The sequence below is a fragment of the Opisthocomus hoazin genome, chromosome 4 (assembly GCF_030867145.1).
Source record: "Opisthocomus hoazin isolate bOpiHoa1 chromosome 4, bOpiHoa1.hap1, whole genome shotgun sequence".
NCBI classification, from domain to species: Eukaryota; Metazoa; Chordata; class Aves; order Opisthocomiformes; family Opisthocomidae; genus Opisthocomus; species Opisthocomus hoazin.
The window spans coordinates 11,291,432-11,310,829 of record NC_134417.1 but is presented as its reverse complement, the minus strand read 5'-3'; the positions used below and the strand labels follow the sequence as shown (position 1 = coordinate 11,310,829).

At 37.6% G+C, this 19,398-nt stretch overlaps 1 protein-coding gene across 1 annotated transcript in view; it reads left to right on the top strand.

Moving 5' to 3' along the window:
- DNER (delta/notch like EGF repeat containing) overlaps positions 1-19,398 on the top strand; it is a 140,095-nt gene that overhangs the window by 53,650 nt on the left and 67,047 nt on the right. Inside the window, exons 2-4 of the mRNA XM_075417940.1 lie at positions 1,093-1,389; positions 14,048-14,142; positions 16,529-16,695. Coding sequence (XP_075274055.1) covers positions 1,093-1,389; positions 14,048-14,142; positions 16,529-16,695 — 559 coding nt within the window. The remainder of the gene's footprint in view (positions 1-1,092; positions 1,390-14,047; positions 14,143-16,528; positions 16,696-19,398) is intronic.

Below are 19,398 nucleotides of genomic sequence, written 5' to 3'. Positions count from 1 at the left end.
GGACAAATCAAGGGAACTGCCTGGCTGTCTTAGCTTTTCAAAGGATGACAGTGAGTCAGCAGTGTGACTGAGCTCTGACTAAGGCAAACCTTGCTGAAGTAATAGCAAGGAAGCTATTTCCAGGACTAGCAAAAGTATTGATGCATTAGCAAAAGACAATGCTAAACTTTGGAGTCTGGGGTGTGAAAATGAGCATGTGAATGGAGGGCTTGTCCTCCACAAGGAGACTGAGCAAGTATGGCTTGTTTAGTCTATGATATGAAACTTGAGAAGAGTTTGTAGATGTATTCTCTAAATACATTGTGGATATAAACATCAGCATAGGAGAGGGAAAAGACATTTAACCTGAAAGTCAATGATGACGTAAGAAACTGAACACAAACTAGCCATAGATAAATTTAAGCTAGAAATTAGAAGATGTCAGATAAGCATAGGACAGGATTTTTCCTACATAACTGAGCTCAGACTGGTCCTACACTGTTACAAACGCTGTTGTAAGAAGAAGCACATTTTTGTCCCAACTTTATAACTCCTCTTAGAAAGTTTCAGCACCAGAATGAATCAGATTCCGAAACTGCTGTCCACGAAAAGAAGTGTGGGCAAAAGGCCCAGCTGCTTTAACATGGAAATTGTGTCCATGAACAGGATTGTGTGAGGTGGTTAGTGCTGACAACACAGAGCTTCTTCATGACCTGGGGATCTGCATGAGTTCTGTGCCCCATTCCTACTTCTGTTACTGCATGAAATTTCTAGATGTTTGTTGTTTTCCCTAGATAGGTTACTCTTTTAAGATTGATTTTGAAAATTCCTGATTATGAACAGTGACCATGTTCCTACTTTGTGTTTATCACTTGCGAGCATGTGTCAACAGTGAATTAGCTTTAAATGGTCCGAGAGAAGTGGTTAATACAGATTAATCTATATTCCTCTTTAATCCTTTGAATTTACTTCCGTGAAGATACATCAAGGTTCCTAAATATGTTTAGAAGATAAATACAGGGGGGGAGAAGAATCCTGTTTTATGGTCTTTGTAAAGCTCGGAAATAAATCCTTTCTATGCAGTAATTGACCCATATGATATGTTTTTCCCAGTTTGTTTCAGATCCTTGTGCCAGCAACCCCTGTCGCCATGGTAACTGCAGCACCAGCGGTGATGGCTACCTCTGTCTCTGTAGTGAAGGCTATGAGGGCACAAACTGTGAGCACTCATTTCACAGCCTGCCAGTCTCTGAACGGACAGAGTCAACGTCACCAAGGCAGAGCAGACCGGTCTCATCCACCTTGGAACCTGACGTTGTTCTTCCTCGTTCAAGAGCAACCGTGACCTTACCTACGTGGCAGCCAAAAGTGGGACAGAAAGTTGTAGATCTGAAATGGGATGAAATAGAGGTGAGAATATCCTGTCTAAAAGAAAATGCACAGAAAAGAACTTTGAAGCGTTATCATTGTTGGGTTGTCATTTGTGCATGATTTCATGGATGTCTACACGAGAGGACAGAAGATACAATCTCTGCCCTGAGTTAATATACTAGTAAAATTAAATGCAAAAAAAAAATTGATACTTATTAAATTAATGGGCTTAAGTTGGCCAAATTGTTGTATTGGATGTTTCTTTGAAATGGCATAATACTGTTTCTTCCAGTCATTTGTATGACACCATATCTCCAAACATCGAATAAATTTGGGAAAATCAGAAGTTTAAACAATACTTTTAATATATTTTTTTGCTATTTGCAGTTATAATTGTGTGTTGTTTTGAAAAACATTCATCCCAGCATTGTTGAGAAAACATAGCTGTCTGAGGATTAAAAGTGGTTGTCAATGTATTACACAGTGCACAACTCTAGAGACGCAAGGATTGTGAAGGAAACTTTTAAAGATTTGTTGTATCTCTTAGTAAAACAACAAACTTAAAAATATTTGGCAAAACTACAAATGGAGAGCACACAACATATGATCCTTAAGAAATGCGATCTTTGCTTTCTACTGCTTTGTACACTGTTTTATTAGTAATCCTCAGATGTCTTGCATAGACTTTAGTATCTGCAAAAATAATAAGTGTCAAACTTAACCCAGTTATTGTTAAATATTAATCTTTACGTGTGAAAAGCGAATATAGAAAGTATGTTTGCTCACAACCAAAGAAGAATTGATTTATCTCTTGACAACCTTTTCATGCATTGAGTTAATTCTACCACAAGACTATACTCCGCCCTTGTTCTTTGAAGTCTGTCACTGAAGGATGATTTGTAGTTCCCTGCATCATTGTTCTCTTGTTTTGAAGTGCGAGACTACTACTTCTGCATATGCTATTCCTACAACAGTTGGTACTGGAAGTCTCCAACCTGATCCGGAGGTCACCCACCTATAGTAGCACTACGTATGTGCAAAATGCATCCCAAAGTGCAGTTGGTAAAGTACAGAAGAGAGCATCTGTTTGAAGAGTATTGGTAGTGTAGTCCCTTTTTTTTTTGGTTTTGTTTGGATCAACTTAGCACCAAGGACTAGGGATAATGAAGCTTGTTGGTGAAGAAATATTATAATTTCAGTAGGAAGAGAATTAAAGTGTCTGTGACATCTTTTTCTTAATGAAAAATACATTGTAAATTAATTTCATTTGGATTTATTCAGGAATAAAAAGGTAAAATGTCAGCTGTATCTGTTTTTGATGTGTTTCAAGGAGAGTGATTCTTCTGAGGTGTTTTCACATGCTACATAATGAGAAAGTGAACACGCATGAGTTTAATCCTGGAAAAAAGTATATTTTTCATCATTCTTTGCTAACCCAAATTTGTTCATATTTTTACTGTAAGATTTATTTAAATATTTTTTTTGAAAGTGAAATCAGCCTATGTGAAATATATGGTTGGTGTGTTATGACTCTCAGATTCTATCTGAGGTACAAGATGTTATAGGGCTGTATCCCATTTCAGTGGGAGTTCTGGTGGGCAATGTCTGGAAAATTGAGCTTAATTCCTTGGGTTTCCATCTCCCATATCTGTTATTTTACAGTAGAACATATGTCAGGCACCAAGTATGGAGTTTGGAGAGAGCACTGAAGCAGAAACCAACACTGATCTGCTTTTATTACTTAGTTTAAATGCAGTGTCATCTCCGCATGGGTGCTCCATATGTCCTGATCAAAGAAGGGCATGCCCTTCCCTGTACCAGATTTCCCTCATGTGTCTTCCGCAATCTGTGGTGTGGTATTGTGTAAGTAACATAAGTAACATTTCTGCCTGGTTTGCATTTTAGGTAGATCTGCTAAGCATATCAGCCAAACAGATCATTCGCAAGTGGGTGTTTTAATAGCTGAAATTCACCCTTGTGTGTCTTCTGTTACCTAAGAAATACATGTAGGTTATCATTTGCAATTGCATTATTAACACTAACATGGAAATTACTTGTTGCCCTATTACAAAATTACTTCTGTTGATATGTTTTTAATATATTGTGATGGGTCTTGTATTTTTCACAATCTTTCTAGTGTAGCATAATGACCTTCTGTTCTTTGGAATTCACAGAAACAGAGATGCTTATCTGAAAGAAAGATATTTCAGTTGCTAATTCAAGACATTGTCTCTGATCTGTGTTAAACTAAAGAGAGTTGACATGCCTGAAGGTCTTTGTTCCAAAGCCTCTTTGGTGGAGGCTTCAAGAGTAGAGTTACCTGTTAAGCAGGAAAATACTACCTTTCCTCATAGCTTTAGAAGCTTTAGAAAGCTTGAGTCCTTCTTTCCCTTTAAAAAGGAAAAAAAAAATAACTGTAGGTTTTGTATTGCAAAAATCTACTGTTTTGATCTTTGCGATTCAGAGGCAACAAAGGTTGCTATTATTGTTGCAGGGTTTTTTTTGTGGTGGTTTTTTTTTTTCCTGCTCTTTAAATCTTCCAAGTCAGCCTGTTTTGCCCATTATTCTATACTAACACTGTGAGTGAACGAACGTTCTGCATACTCTTTTGTCTGCTCAGAGAGAAATTTTGCTAGAATCTCTCCAAATGAAAGCTCTCACTATCTTGCAAGGATCAAGTTTCCATGCAAGCTTTTTCAGGTAGTTTTGGGGACTCAAAAAATGAACACCTGAGAGAAGGAAACTGTCTAAGAGAGACATGATGTATGGTTGCAGTTGGATTTTTTTTCTGTATTCCTTAGATACTGGGGATATACTTGGCAGTGCTTGCTTGCCTGAACTTTCTTGGTAATGTCTGCACCAGCAGAGAACATACAGATGTCTTTGGATACAGTTTCATTTCTTAGAGATGTCTTACTATAAGAAATTAGTCTTTTCCTGATATGCAGATTAAGGGCTACAAACACAGATCATTGAGAAAAAAATACTCATGTATGTTGGCTTCTCTAATATCATAGGAATTCATGATCAGCTATTGAAAGAGAACTTTTTTCCTACTTTCGGCAACTAAGTGGTTCCACTTGCAAGAGAGATACATCCTTCAGTCCACATTTCCCCAGTCCAATGCTCTTTGGTGTTACGAAGTAGAAAAGATATGTATTAGCCAATAAGAGAAGAAAGAATAAACCATCTCATTAATCCTACTCAAATAACCGATTCAACAGAGGTTTCTGTGTACAAAATCAACTGTAAGAATAGCAGTACCCTACTCGTACATTACTTTTCCTTAACAGCTCTCACATTTTTTTCAAAGGAAATCAGCAGTATTATTCACGTTTTACAGATGGAGACACTGAAGCACAGAGCAGTAAAGTGATTTGCCAGGTGTGCAGCCAGGAATTAGAATGCTAAGCACGTGAGTCCTAGTCTAATCTTTTATTTATACTGCAATACTACTGCTAAGATTCAAACTTTTGGAAGTAGGGGTTAGAGGCTACGATAAACTTGTAATTCCTCTTGCAATGGGGACAGCATTTGTTTTATGTATGTCCTTAGTAAATTATAAGCCTTTAGAAAGGGGTATGGCTGGGTCAGGTGGACAATCCTGAAAGAGAGTGCTCTTGCTCTGCAGCAATGGAATATGCTTGATGAAGAATTCTGCTTGAATCAGAGACCTTTGAGTTTTTGACTGCTTTGTGTGTTGCTAAATGTTCATGCATTTTTTTACCGAAATATGCTACAGGTGCAGAAGGAAGGTGAACAGAATCATGGAGGAGAGATACATTTGAGGTTGCTAAATACGTAGAAACTCCATCCTTAGAAATGACAGCTTAGGAAAATCTTTGACATGAAAACGGGTGGAAGCTGGAGGAAATGTGCTTGCCCTTTTCTTATCCTGTTTTCTTGGCATTTCCACTTATTGATACAGGAGTTAAAATACTGGAATATATGGACTTTTGGTTTGACTTAGGACAGCTCGTCTTATACCTGCATATAAGATTTATTTTGGAAGCCTCTATTATTTTAGAAAAATATATTGTACAAACAAGTAAAGGAGACTGAAGGAACCAGATTTTGCTAGAATAATCTTAACTTTCTTCTAGGATAAATCTGTAACTTCACTAAATCTCTCCTCTACAATATTTGTGTATGAAAGTTTCTGTATAGACACCATTCTGATAGACAACTTGGTGTAAACATCTCTGGATAGGTGATACCCTTTATTATATTTATTTTCAAAACACAAAACATCTCTAAAAGCTCGATACACTCAAACAAAATTTATGTGAAGTTTACATGACTCGTACTTTAGTATTTTCCATTGCTAAATGATGTTTGATGAATAGTCATAAATACTGGCTTTCTGAAAATGAAAATTCTCGTATCCCCTTTCAGGCCAGAAATACCCTATAGAAAATGCGAGTGAGTGCAGTTATGTCAAAATACTGAAGACCTGCTTGTCTGAATCTATATTGGTTAGTAGGCCCCGGCCTTTTGGTTATCCAGAGCTGTCTTTAAAAATTATCTGGATTCTTAACTACTACTTCAGGAATCATCCGATCTTGAATCACAGAATGTTAGGGGTTGGAAGGGACCTCTGTGGGTCATCCAGTCCAACCCCCCTGCCGAAGCAGGGTCACCTACAGCAGGCTGCACAGGACCTTGTCCAGGTGGGTCTTGAATATCTCCAGAGAAGGAGACTCCACAACCTCCCTGGGCAGCCTGTTCCACGGCTCCGTCACCTTCAGAGGGAAGAAGTTCTTCCTCATGTTCAGACGGAACTTCCTGTGCTCCAGTTTGTGCCCATTGCCCCTTGTCCTGTCACTGGGCACCACTGAAAAGAGTCTGGCCCCATCCTCTTGACACCCACCCTTCAGACATTTATGGGCATTTATAAGATCCCCTCTCAGCCTTCTCTTCTTCAGGCTGAACAAGCCCAGCTCCCTCAGCCTCTCCTCATAGGAGAGATACTCCAGTCCCCTCATCATCCTCGTAGCCCTCCTCTGGACTCTCTCCAGTAGTTCCTCATCTTTCTTGAAGTGTGGAGCCCAGAACTGTACACAGTATTCCAGATGGGGCCTCACTAGGGCAGAGTAGAGGGGGAGGAGAACATCCCTCGACCTGCTGGCCACACTCTTCTTAATGCACCCCAGTCTTTGGAGTCTTTGAGAGTCTTTGAGAGTCTGAGCAAAAAAAAAAAAAAAAAAAGCCTGACGTGTTTATTGCCTTTCAGTGTTTTGGTGTAGAAGTATCTATGGCTGACTTGACAGACTTCGTTTGAAGTTTACGTCCTAGCTTGCTCTCCAGTGGCCTGAGCTCATAGTCTGCACGTAAAGATTTGACTGTATGGAATTTTTGCTCAATTAACTTGTTTCCACAGTGTTTACCTTTATTATTCAGAACAGCTCCATACACTCCGGAATAAGAAGTGACCACTACTTCTTCAACGTAGTAATATTTATTGAATGACTGTGTCGTGGTTTAACCAGGGGGTAGGCAGCTAAGCCCCACACAGCCGCTTACTTACTCCCTCACCCAGTGGGATAGGGGATAGAATCAGAAACGTAAAAGTGCAAAGACTTGTGGGTTGAGATAAAGACGGTTTAATAATTTTAAAAAGGGAGAAAAAAAAAAACCATCAAAGAAAAGAACCCAAGCAAACCAAAGAAAAAGAAGTAATGCTAAAACCCCCAGTTGCTCACCACCAACCGACCAATCCCCAGCCAGTCACCGAGCAACAGCAGCCCTGGCCAGCTTCCACCCCTCACCCCCAGTTTTATTGCTGAGCATGACATCGTGTGGTATGGGGTGTCCCTTTGGTCAGTTGCGGTCAGCTGACCCAGCTGTGTCCCCCCAAACTTCTTGTGCACCCGCAGCCTACGTTCTGGCAGCGCAGTCTGAGAAGCAGAGAAGCCCTTGATGCTGTGTGAGCACTTTTCAGCAGTAACAAAACATCTCTGGTATCAACACTGCTTTCATCGGAAATCCAAAACATAGCGCCATGCAAGCGACTGTGAAGAAAATGAATTCTGTCCCAACCAAAGCCAGTACAGCCTGATTGTCAGACTTTATGAAGCTGACATTTTGATGTCCAGCATGAGACACGAACGCATCTGGCTAATGTGATTACCCAGGTAATCTGCCTGAGAAAGCGTCATTGTGTGAGATAACCTACTGTGCCTGCTGAAGGATCTACCTCTTGGTCTAGTACTGGCGTTGTTAACCTGTGACAGAAATACAGAATTTTGGTAGTGTTAGCTATAGGACTACCATACATCAGAACGCACTGGATCCTCTTGGCAGTGTGACTGCTGGCTCCACCAGCTGGCCTTAACTCCGCTGAGCAAAGAAACACAAACTGTCAGTGAGAGAATTCGCTGGGTGGATCTGCAGCCTTCCTTACCTGACACTTCAGTGCTACGATAACTGGCAAGCCTTCTTCATTTGATACTGTTTTTGGATGCAGTCTGTCAGTTCTTCCCTTGGTGTTCTTCAGAGAGGCACTACTCCTACTCCAAACACTTTTGCTGTTCTCTCCCACTGGTGAGATATTTTAGAAGTAAGCCTTTATTTAATTGCAGTCCTGATTTTCTTTCAAGCCTTGTCCCACAAGAAACTCTGGAGGCTAGAAATAAATATGCTTATGTGGAGGGAGGTTAAGCCATGTGATAGTAGATTTCAGAAGCAGTAGTTTTTCCATGCTACAGGGCAAGGGTACCGCTTTTCTTTCTTTTATAGTTTTGTTCTGTCTGAATGGGATTTGTGTGCCAGAAACGATACTGGTTTATTGCTTGGCGTCTTGACTACAACAAAATAGTAACTGTTCCCCCTCCTCTGGTTCTGTTATATTGCGTTTCATTTTCCTGCTTCTGTTTTCCGGTTTTAATTCTTTGCAGACAGGTGTTCAAGATCTTATCGTCAGGATCTAACCTGTTTTGTTTGCCACACATAGTATTTTTCCCTTGCATAGGGAAGGCTGACAAACATGTTGTATTTTTTAGCAAATAAGAGATACCTCTTGCCACCTTCAGAGGGCTGGAGAAGAAGAAATCTTGCAGGCCTTATCCTGATGGAAAAGTAGTTATGTGTTCAGAAAAGGCAAAACTGCATGTTATGTATCTTGCTTTGTTGAATTAAAAGTTAATTTGTAATCCCTTGGAAGAAGATTTGAAAGCGTTAGCATGTGCAAGAGCATTTCTCATAATGCATTCATTGTGACAGTTTCTGTCTTGCTGGAGAAATGAAAAGTTTTTTTTTGTAATGACCATGTCAGTTTTCATGGGAGACCACCCCAGAACACCCTTGTTTTCTCAAAGCACTCATTTTCATACTCTTTCCGCTAACAGAATGTCTTTTCAAATTTGTTTTTTTATTTTTAAGCATGGAGCTTTTTCTTTAAAGCACTGATCTTTTCTGTAAGATGAGCTTGTATTCTCTTTGATTTAGTTCAAGAATGATGTGTGGAAATGTGTACATTCGTGTATTCTGTTTAATTCCGTACTAATTTGCCCCACCTCACTTTGGCTGCAAGGCCATGCAGGTTTCTTTGGTACCCCATGAGGGGTTAAAGCCAGGAGAACAGCTTTTTGAGATGAAAAGACAAGCAGTTAACCAAAGAGAACTTTCACAGCTAGCACAGGAGGAAAGCGTCAATCAAAAATACACAAGGGTCTGTGTGTGTGCATGAGTGTGCACACTTGTGCGCACCTAGTTATTTGTGTAACCTTTGGGGATATTTTCAAAATGAAGCACTCTTACTGTGTGTTGGAGAGGAAGTCTTGTGAAAGCTGTGATGGCACTGAAGTTTCAATGGCAATTTACAGGAACGACTTAGGAGGCACCTGGCTCATGGGGTGAGTTTTTACTTGCAGAATCACAGTGTAGGTGAGGGTGGAAGGGACCTCTGGAGATTGTCTAGTTCAACCCCCTTGCTCAAAGCAGGGTCAGCTAAAGTGGGTTGCCCAGAACTGTGTTCAGCTGAGTCTTAAATGTGTCCAAGGATGAAGAGTCCACAAGATACCTGGGCAGCGTCTTCCAGTGTTTAGAAGTTATCTGTTAGTTTACAGAAATATTCAGTAATATCTTCTTAGTAGGGTAGTGTGAAATGGCTAAAGCTAATGTGAATTTAGTCTTTCCACTTAGAGACCAATTTTAAGTTTGAGGAAAGTGTGGCATGTTTTGCAAGAAGTAAAAGCCTTCTGCAATTCTTTAAGCTCAGGAGGTTGAGGTACAAAAGAAATGCAAACATGTATCCCTGTAGCAGAATGGCTGTATTCTGCACTGTCCGGGTGATAGAAGGGATTGTAAGAAACGTGAAACTGTAACAAAGAAGCTTTAATATTTTCTAGTTTTTAGTAATCTTTATTACTGCAGTTTGTATTCCTGCATACATAGTGATCTAATGGTGTAACTGTTATACTAATCCCTGTCTCTATTAAGGAATGTAGTGGATGAATGTAGACACAAGTTATCATTTAGTTGTTAGACAAAGTAATTAATTCAAACAAAAATGGTCTTGGTCCTCAGCGAATAATTGGGATAACTGTAGAATAAAAGAGACTCCTAAATAATTCTACTCCAGACAGCTCGGCCTTCGGAAGGCAGATGCACCAAGCTACAGACATAAGGAGACACCAAGAGGGCAACAAGACCAGAGCTAAACAACCTGAAGGACATGATATACGTGATCTTAGAACTGAGTTAGCACAGAAACAAAGGTCAACCAGAAAACACCGTGATGAAGAGGATGGGCCTTCATCTTAGGACCCTCAAAGACCACCCAAGGATGCTAACAGACATGTGTGAAAGGCATTAACATATGCTAATTAGTTATCGGAAAAGTAATGAATATGCTAAGCATTTCTCAGAAATATAAAGAATATGTATACTGTGATTGTATTTAACCTGAAATGACAGGGTGTTTGGCACACACGTTTGGAGGAGAGATCCCCCGTGTGCCTGGCGCCGCAATAAAGAATACCTGCTTAACAGTATGCATTGTATTGGTAGGCTTTTCTGCCGGATCTTCGAATCACAGGATTAGTCTGCCAGTGTCGATAAGGCCTTGCAGAATAACAAATGTCAACTTTCCAAGAAACATACTATGAAATTTCATACACAACACATATCTTCGGAGAACTGGTTTCAGTAGTGAGAGGCTGTGTATATGTATTCTAGCATAAATGTAGACTTAGAGTCTGTGTGATACTCTTAGCCTCATTGAATTAAAGGCTAGTACACTTAATTTAGCAAAATATTAATAAAGGCATGCATGTGAAAATACTGCCTTGGGATCTGCGTCTGTATTTCAGCACTTGTTGAATTAAGTGTATATCTCATTATTTTGGTTGGCTGTAGGGCAGGAGAGCATCTGTATCATTCACACTTTTTAATTTTTTCAGAGAATTTGTGAGATGGAAGAACAGTCTGTTGCTCTTTTCATAGGTACCACACCTGATTTTCTTTGCAGTCTCATCTATACTGCTGCTATGGCCTGGTAAGGGAATCTTCTGGCCAAGTCACTGCTGTCTTGTTATGGTACGGGTAGAGATTGTACGAGTCAGTACTCTTCAGGAGTCTTCACTCCAGCTTTCTGAAATGATGCCCTTTTACGCATGTAAAGGCTCAGAAAGTTAACACCGTAAAACATTTGAGACAGAAATGTAGTTTTTTAATATTATGTTCTCTTTTTAAAAAAAAGAACGATTTAGATGCAAACTTACGGAACATGCATGTAAAGAGGAATTCTGCATTTCCTATCAGCAATTTGATGTTTAAGCATTTTAAACTCTAAGTAATATATATTGAAGAGCAACTCTTCAGTGTCTTCTGTGTTGATCTAGGAGCTTATCTTTGTAAGCAGCTCCTAAACATACTTCAGGCTCTGATAGGTGCATGAACATTTTGTTTTCTTTGGTGACTGTTTTTAAGGCAGCTGCATCATTTCTGTTGCACCTATAGGTCTGTTCCCCAAGGAGCCTTCTTGCTCGCTTAGAGGTTCTGTGCTGTTGAGTGCTTCAGGGGGATTTTGGAAGAGTTTGGTGTCATGGCAGTTATATGTAATTTTTCTTAAGATTGTCTATAAATGACTTCAGATGGTCTGTTTGTATTTTTTTTTTTAGCCATCTCACTTTTTGAATTTTGAAGAAGAATTAGGACAGGACTGGTCTTTATTTTACCTTCTGAAAATAATTTATTTTCCAGCGAGTTCTGTTTTAAATATCTCCTACCAGTTCTAGCAGCCTTTTTTTTTCGTTTTGAGAGCGAGACTTACAGATTGTTTTCATCTTCTGAGTGTCGTTTCTTAATGTCATGTGTTGGTCGTCTTTGTCCTCATTCTTCTATCTTTCACTTTTGCGGAGAGCTCTGTTAAGACAGGAAGGAGACATACTTAGAAATCTTTATACAAATTTTCCACAGCCGTGGAATAACTGTGTAATTTGTTTCCTAATTCAGGTGACAAAGCTGTCATTTTTGTCTCCATAGTATTTTTCTGAAATAGGACACTGCTTGCACAATTTTTTTGTTCCTTTTGAGAGCTGCTGCTTCTTCCTGTGTTTTTTGTCTGATCCGAGTACCAGATTTTTTAATATATTAAAAAAAATCAAATTTCAGCTGTTGTAAAATCCTGGTTTTAGTGTGCTACTGGTTTTGATGATTATTTTATCAGATTCATAGGGCATGAAGTCAGGGCCAATTACAAATGGAGTTCCTATAGAGAGAAAGACATCAAACATCACAGATCTCTTAATAGAAGAGTCAAAATCCTGCATTTTGGCTTTCACTCTTCTGACTACCATTGAAATATTTCCTATGTGTGCTTTTTATGCCGAGTAATCCTTAATTCTGCTGTGTTTGCAAACGAAAGTCTTTTTGATTTGTTATTTTCCATTTTCACAAGGATAAATCTTAGCTCTTGTTATGTAGCCAGTTTGTTCAGCTCTTGCTCCCTTAATTTTTGGTAATTTTAAAAATTTTAGTTTCAAAGAGATTGATACCCTTTACTTTACAAATTTATAATATTGAATAGTAAAGTAAATTAAATGCTTAAATTACATTTTTACCCGTTGTGTTCCAAGGTAATAGATGCATGAAATTGTAAAACTATATAAATACTTTAAAAGCGAGTGTATTTTTAGATGCAGTATAAGACTCTGTGAGAACAGAGATGTTGATTTCTGTTTTTTCCCTTTGTTCCAGTAGGCACGTAGATTCTTAAAGGAAATGAAAGTTTAAATATTGGCAAATATAAAAGGAAGAGTGCTAGCCAAACTAATTTCGGATTCATCATGCTTTGAATGTTACCTCCATAATGTTGACTTCCAAGATTCAGAAATTGTAATGGATGTATTATCTTTTTTCAAAATTTATTTGAACAAATACAATAAAATTGCATCTTACTTTATTTTCATAAACTACGTGTATTCATTGTATATGTGCCAGAGAATTCAACAATGAATCGAGTAGTCTAGACATTTCTGGGAAATATGAATCCTGGGTATTTGTCTTGCCTGAGTCAAAATCAGCTCTGAGTCTCCTAAAAATTATTACTTCCATCATATTCTGAACTTCTGTTGTTCATGTTTTCACAGGTGTTTCATAGTAATGTTTAAAATATGAATTTGAATTTTATTAACATTTACAAATTGGATTCTTGCTTTTTCTTTGATGGGTGATTCATGGAAGTGTGTCAGGTTGCATTTTCACTTTACCAGTAAGGTTGACATAAAATGGTTGCAGACGTATTCTAGATGACTGAAAAAATAACACTGAAAAATCTGCCTAGCAATTTAAAGATGAAACTGACTGATTTTTTTTTTTTTTACACTGGAATATTTCATAGGCAAGCTGAGGAAGATACCTGAGAACTACTTAATTAAAGCTACTGATGATGTTAATGTAGGCGATAGAAAGACTCAGTTATGCCACATAAAATATTACCTTATTTCAGACAAAGTTATCATTGGAAACACCAATGATTTTCAAACTGCCTTTTTGAACCTACTGCTTGACAAGATATGAATAATTGAAGAGACTGTCTGTGATTCCTCTGTGTTGTATGGCATCTTGTATGGTGTCTTGATCTAGTAAATACAGTAACAGGTTTCTATGCCTACTAGGCATCACAGATTTGGCAAATACATCCTTTCACTCTCAGCTCTGCTCATAATTTTTTTCCATCCGAAAGCACTGCTTGTCCAAGCAACTTTTACCTGGAAAGAACAGTAATGGGCAAGTGGGAGAGTATTTTTTTTAAAGCCATCTGTGTTTGGAAAAAAACATACTACAATATAGTAGAAAGAGAATTTCAGCATTTGCTATTCTAAATCCTCAAAGATCACCTGAATTAATGATGCAATATTTCTTGGATGTGGCAAATGTTAGAGCTTTATTTTTCATTCTACAATACCAGAAGCCTATTCATCTTTTTCTAAACATGATCACTTTTAAAGGGAGATGCCTTTAGAAGTTCACACTTATGTGCAGGAAGTTTTCGTTAAAAACCTAAAAGGATGGTTATGTGGATTTTCAGAACACTTATTGATCACACAGATCTGTTGGTGAATGTTTTGGTCCATCCTGATGATTTTTAAAAGATGACTGCTGGACTTTTAGTGTTATCTTTAAAAAATTCTTTCATGTTTTCTTTGGTCAGATTTTCTGATCTAGTGTTAAATAAAACTAATTTTATTTTCAGATAATCCCAGATGTGGCTTGTGGAAATGCCAGTTCGAATACCTCTGCTGGAGGCCGGCTTATCTCCTTTGAAGTTCCACAGAACACATCAATAAAGTAAGAATATTTTTCATATGTGATTAAATAGAAAAATGCTTTTATTTTAATTTGCCCGTTTTTCAGATAGGCAGATTTATCAAATGGCCAAAAGTATATGAAAGAATTTCAGAGAGACTTCAGGTGTCTAACGGTGCCATGACAGCTCTTTGCGTGGTATAATTTTTCCCACATATTTAAGGTTTTAGGATATGTAAGCACATAAACTGTCTCTGGGCCATCAGAATGCAAGAGAAATTAGGGCAGATATGTTGGAGAGATCAGTTTGGAGAAGATACGACATTTCCTTTCTCCATGAAATGAAACTTATTTTCTCCCTTTAATCTCAAGATGCACTTGCTGGTACAATGCGTTATCATTGATTATATAAATGTGTGTATTTTGTGCATTGGTTTTGATTTCTGCATTATTGCTTTGGGTGTCATCATCAGCTGTGAAATTTTTGTGCATGTCCTACAAATCACGTTTCTCAAAAATGTGAATTTATTCTGTGTTATTCAGTTGTTGAACTCATTCCTTTTTCGATCAAATACTTGCTTTGTTACTTTTAATTAACAGAACCAGACTTCCTAGAAAGATCTGATTCTGTCAGCTGGAAATTTTATTTCAAATAAAAATCTGCCAACGTAGTTCTCTGGCTCACAGCTTTTCTGCAATTTTAGGCTTAGATTTTCCCAAAATAGCCTACTTTTCTCATACTGTCATCTTATCTTTCAGAATCCCAGCTTTCTGTTAAAAAAGGCCATGCTTGCAGGAAAAAAACAGCTGGTGCAAGCAGACAAGCTGCAGACAGTTTGGAGCAGCAACTGTTAAAGGTGGGAGCGGCCCTGCGCTTCCCACAGGACTGGGAATCGTGCTCATTCATGAGCGCTTCAGCCCAAGTCAGGAAGAGATCTGTGAGTGGGGATGCCCTGGCTGGGGTCTGTAAGCAAACAAGTGTATTTGCTTGAAATCAGGAATAAGCTGACATTTGTAGATTCTACAGCTGTATTTAAGAGCCTTGATGGAGGAACCCTGTTTTAAAGGAAGTTGCAGAGTACACAGTCATTTGCAGTCGTTTTTTACGCTATATATCTTAGTAGTGTCTTACATCTGGATAGACTAATGCAGGCCAATAACTATCTTCATTTCATTGTATTTTCTGTGTTAAAGGCCCAAGTAGCATGTCTGGTTCAATGACTATCTATGAAAGAAAAATAATTTCAGTCTAATAATTTTATTTTGTTTTGATTGTCAAGTGTGAACTAAACAGTGAAACTAGTTGCTATCTTGTTCTAAAAGTGACATGGTCCTCTTTGGGCGTAGCGATAGGGGTTCTTATAGAGGACCCAAAATACTGTCAAAAATTTGCTGCTTCTGAGGTCTAGTTGCAACATTTTCTCAACTTGTGTCAAACATGATTACAAAACTTTGCATTTCTTGTTTTGAACTCAGATAAGAAGTGACAAGGGAGAGACTGCCCTGTGTTTTTAGCAGGACTGAAACAATTTCAGTACAGGAAATTATGGAACAGAGCTTCATTTCTTGGTGTTTGGAGGCCTGTTTTGAGCAGGAGAAAATTACCGGTTTTCAGCAGATGGATGCAGCTGTGTGTGAATTCTTGGAGGATTGTTCAAACTCACTTGGGATTCCTTCAGAGGAAATTAATGCAAATATTTGGGAACTTGCCAGAAACATGACAGGTTTTTATTTTTCCTTTATGAAGGTGAGTCAGAAAAATCTGTCCCAAGAGGAAAGAAGCACTGACATAGATACAGTGCTCCCCAGGGGAACTGCCGGTATATGTGCAGTTGTAAATATTACTTTGTCAAAGCCGTCAATATTCAGGAAGGCACCGTGGGCTCAGTGACCTTGGAAGCATTACATGACTCATTTGATTTACAAGAATAAACTGTTCTGAACCTTCGATCTGGTATGTCAAACCAATGAGGAATTCTGCCTGGATCCGTGTCCTTGTATTGAATAAACACTGAATGTTCCTTGGTAACCAAGAGGGCTGGATGCACTTCTACTGCAGAAGATCATGGCGTTGTAGATGTAGAATGGAGGTACTATTCAAAAAGGCATAGATACAAAGACTGAATAAGGATGCTTTACTATTACATAATGTTTATGTAAAACTCTTCTTGGTCACTAAGATGGTGTCCTTCAAGTATGAGAAATTGAGACTCTGTATGATTAAATCTGCTGTTACGTATACTATTATGCAAATCTTACTACTGAAGCATTTTTTATTTTTGTGGACATGCTAAAAACCTTCAGGCCTTTTAGTGATTCTGTACTTGCCACATTGAAGTCCTCCTTCTTTGTTGATAGGCTTTTGTGATATACTTCCTGATAACACCAATTTCCCTTGGTGTAAATATTCTTATAATTTCTTTCTTAGAATAAGGCAAGACGCTACTGCTTCTCTTATCTTGCTATGGAAGGTGACAACCATTGGATTTAAACAGTGTTCACTTATTGATGGCAGAAGTGTCACTCTTCTCCAGGCACTGGGTGGACTTGTTCTTTCTGAAGAAATGCTTGCATTAGGGAACAACTACTTTATTGGTGAGTAACATGCTGACTTTCTGTTTATCACCTCTAGGCGACAGCCAATGGTTTACCCAACATTTAGAGAAACAAAGACGTAATGCCCTTCATTTAAGTGTTGCTAAAAGATCCAGATGTGATGTTGGGACCATGGTTTAGACATTGGCTCACTCAAAGCAGACAAGAAGTACACTAAATTCTTACACAGGTGGCACCATTCAGTTTAAAATCTAGCTGGTGATTTTGCCCTATACCTTTAGGTGATGCAAGGTATTTTATATGTTCTATTTTAACCAACAGTAAAGCTTTTGATAAGTTCTACGGTAAATAACTATGAGTGTTTGAGGTGTTTCTTTCTCAGATATTGTATTATAGGATACTTGGTAAAGAAGCTTAATCTTCTACATGGTAAACTTGAAAAAATATATTAAAATATAACAGGAAAACTGGTCTTATAACAGTGTTTACTTGCACTACTTTTTCTTTTCAGTTTTGTCTCTGTGAATATGAAACCTTAGAAATGTACTATATGTTTCATTTGACAATTAAATGTTAAGCATCTTTGTGGAAGGAGTGTAATGAAAATAGATTGATATGTGTTTTTTAAGTGTATAGGAAATAATACCGATGTAATGCAGTATTTATGCATAGACACAATAGACTTCATTAAATGGAGTTTTCTGGGCAGATGGTTTATTATACCAATGACATGAAACTAAAGTCATTGTAATAACAGCATTTATTGTAATCTGCTTGAAATGCTGTATATCTTATAATGAAGTGTAAGCTGCCACAATTTGTTATTCAGCAACATATCATGCTAATAAATGTGAACTTAAAAGCATTCTGATGCAGAAAAATTGGGCCAAATTATAAGTGTGTAGCCAATACAGAAAAAAACCCTAATGCAATAGTAGTGCCACGTTGTCTCCTTTCTCAGCTGTCACTTAGCAAAGATATTCCTTGAAGGTTGTTAGTATAATGGTTTACTTACCGTCAGCAGTGGTTTCTTTTAGTGATTTTTATTTGCTTCAAATAATTTTACAGTTCTTTGGTTTTTTTATTATTTACTTCCTTACAAGATATTTAGTTTTAGCTTTTTTTCCTTTTAATCTAGTTTTGCATTAATTTATCAGAGTTAAAACACTCCTCATGTGTCTTCCTCAGGAATAAATTTTTGCATTTTCCTTGTGGTAGTGAAGATACGATACAAATAAGTAAAAACTTGCTGAAGACAGGATAATTTGTCACTTTTATGCACTCATGAAAGTACCTAAAAGCATAGCTTGGTATATAGGCTCCCAAGCAGAGGGCCCAAGTTGCTCTGGGAAGGCTCCACTTGACTGTACGTGCTGTACAGTGTCTATTAATTTAGATAACTACAACGAATGTTGTCTTACTCTTTCATAGTTTGTCTTGTCCTACTTGTCTCTCCGTAGCTGTCTGTCACTGGGTGTTTTACTTTGAATTGTTTACTGTGTGTTATATAAAAGGAGGTGAAAATACACCTTTTCCTTAATGAATGTAGATGAAGGTTTAGATCATAAAAATTGTATGCATGATCTTGCTTATTTCATGCAGTGCAAGTTTTCTGAGACCTCTTATTTTACTTCCATCCAGTTTTCGATACATTCTTTAGTCTTTCTTAATTTCCTGATACTGAAATTCTTTGTAGAATTTTCCAGTTGTTGTAATTTAATTTATGTAAAGAACATGAATCATAAATGTGTATGCATGGAGCAGTAGGGAGACTCCGATAACATAGTGATACATTCATGAACAGGAGCATCTGAGTGCTTAGTAAAGATGAGTGCAGATATAGTGCAATTGAATTTTTATAAATCCTATTTATTTTAGCAGATGTATGGATTACCTGTAGTGCTTTTCATAGAAAATGAATATGAAATATTCACTCTGCATATCTTTTAGTCCTGAGGCATTGCAGCTCTATACTATGACATAATCAAGTAATGAGATAAATTTCTGGAGTAAATTATTTTAGTTGGCCTGAATTTAGTTATAGCTTTTCCCAGCATAATTTCCTTTTATTAAAACACTTGAGCAGAAGAAAGATGAAATACTAAAGGAATAGGGAAGCTGAAACATGAATTTGTTGGTTTAAAACTGTTTATGACCTATCAAAATTTATTGTAAGAAAGAGAGAAAACAGAGTAGCCTCTGGATTTTCTTCTCAATTTTATGGAAATCTGCTTACTTTCCATCATAAGCTCTCATCCAAGAAAGAGTAATTAAAACTTAAAGACTTAGAAAGGAACGGAGTCATTTAGTGTGAAAAATGCTGAATTTTATCTGAACTCAGCTGAAATCCACAATTCTGCTAAGATCTATGTAAAAATAACAAAATTTTTACTTCAAATTTGATCCAGATGTATGGAAACGGTCTGGGAATCTGACACACCTCCCTTAAGTTTTTAGTTTTCAGGAGTTTAGTTTTCAATAAGATCAGATGAATGAAGTTTTTCTTATAGATAACTTTCCATGTTTCTCGAAGTACATGACAAATTTATTCTAAAGTACAATAAATTAAAATGGATTATTTAATATAAAACCACCAATAATATAGCATGTGCTTTTATTGATGGTATTTAAGCTAGAACAATCATGAGGCGACAAGATACTGGAGGATGCTGTAAGCACAGAATCATACAGTAAGGCTGTGAACCATGCTGGTTGATATGTTTACTTTATATACATTCCCCT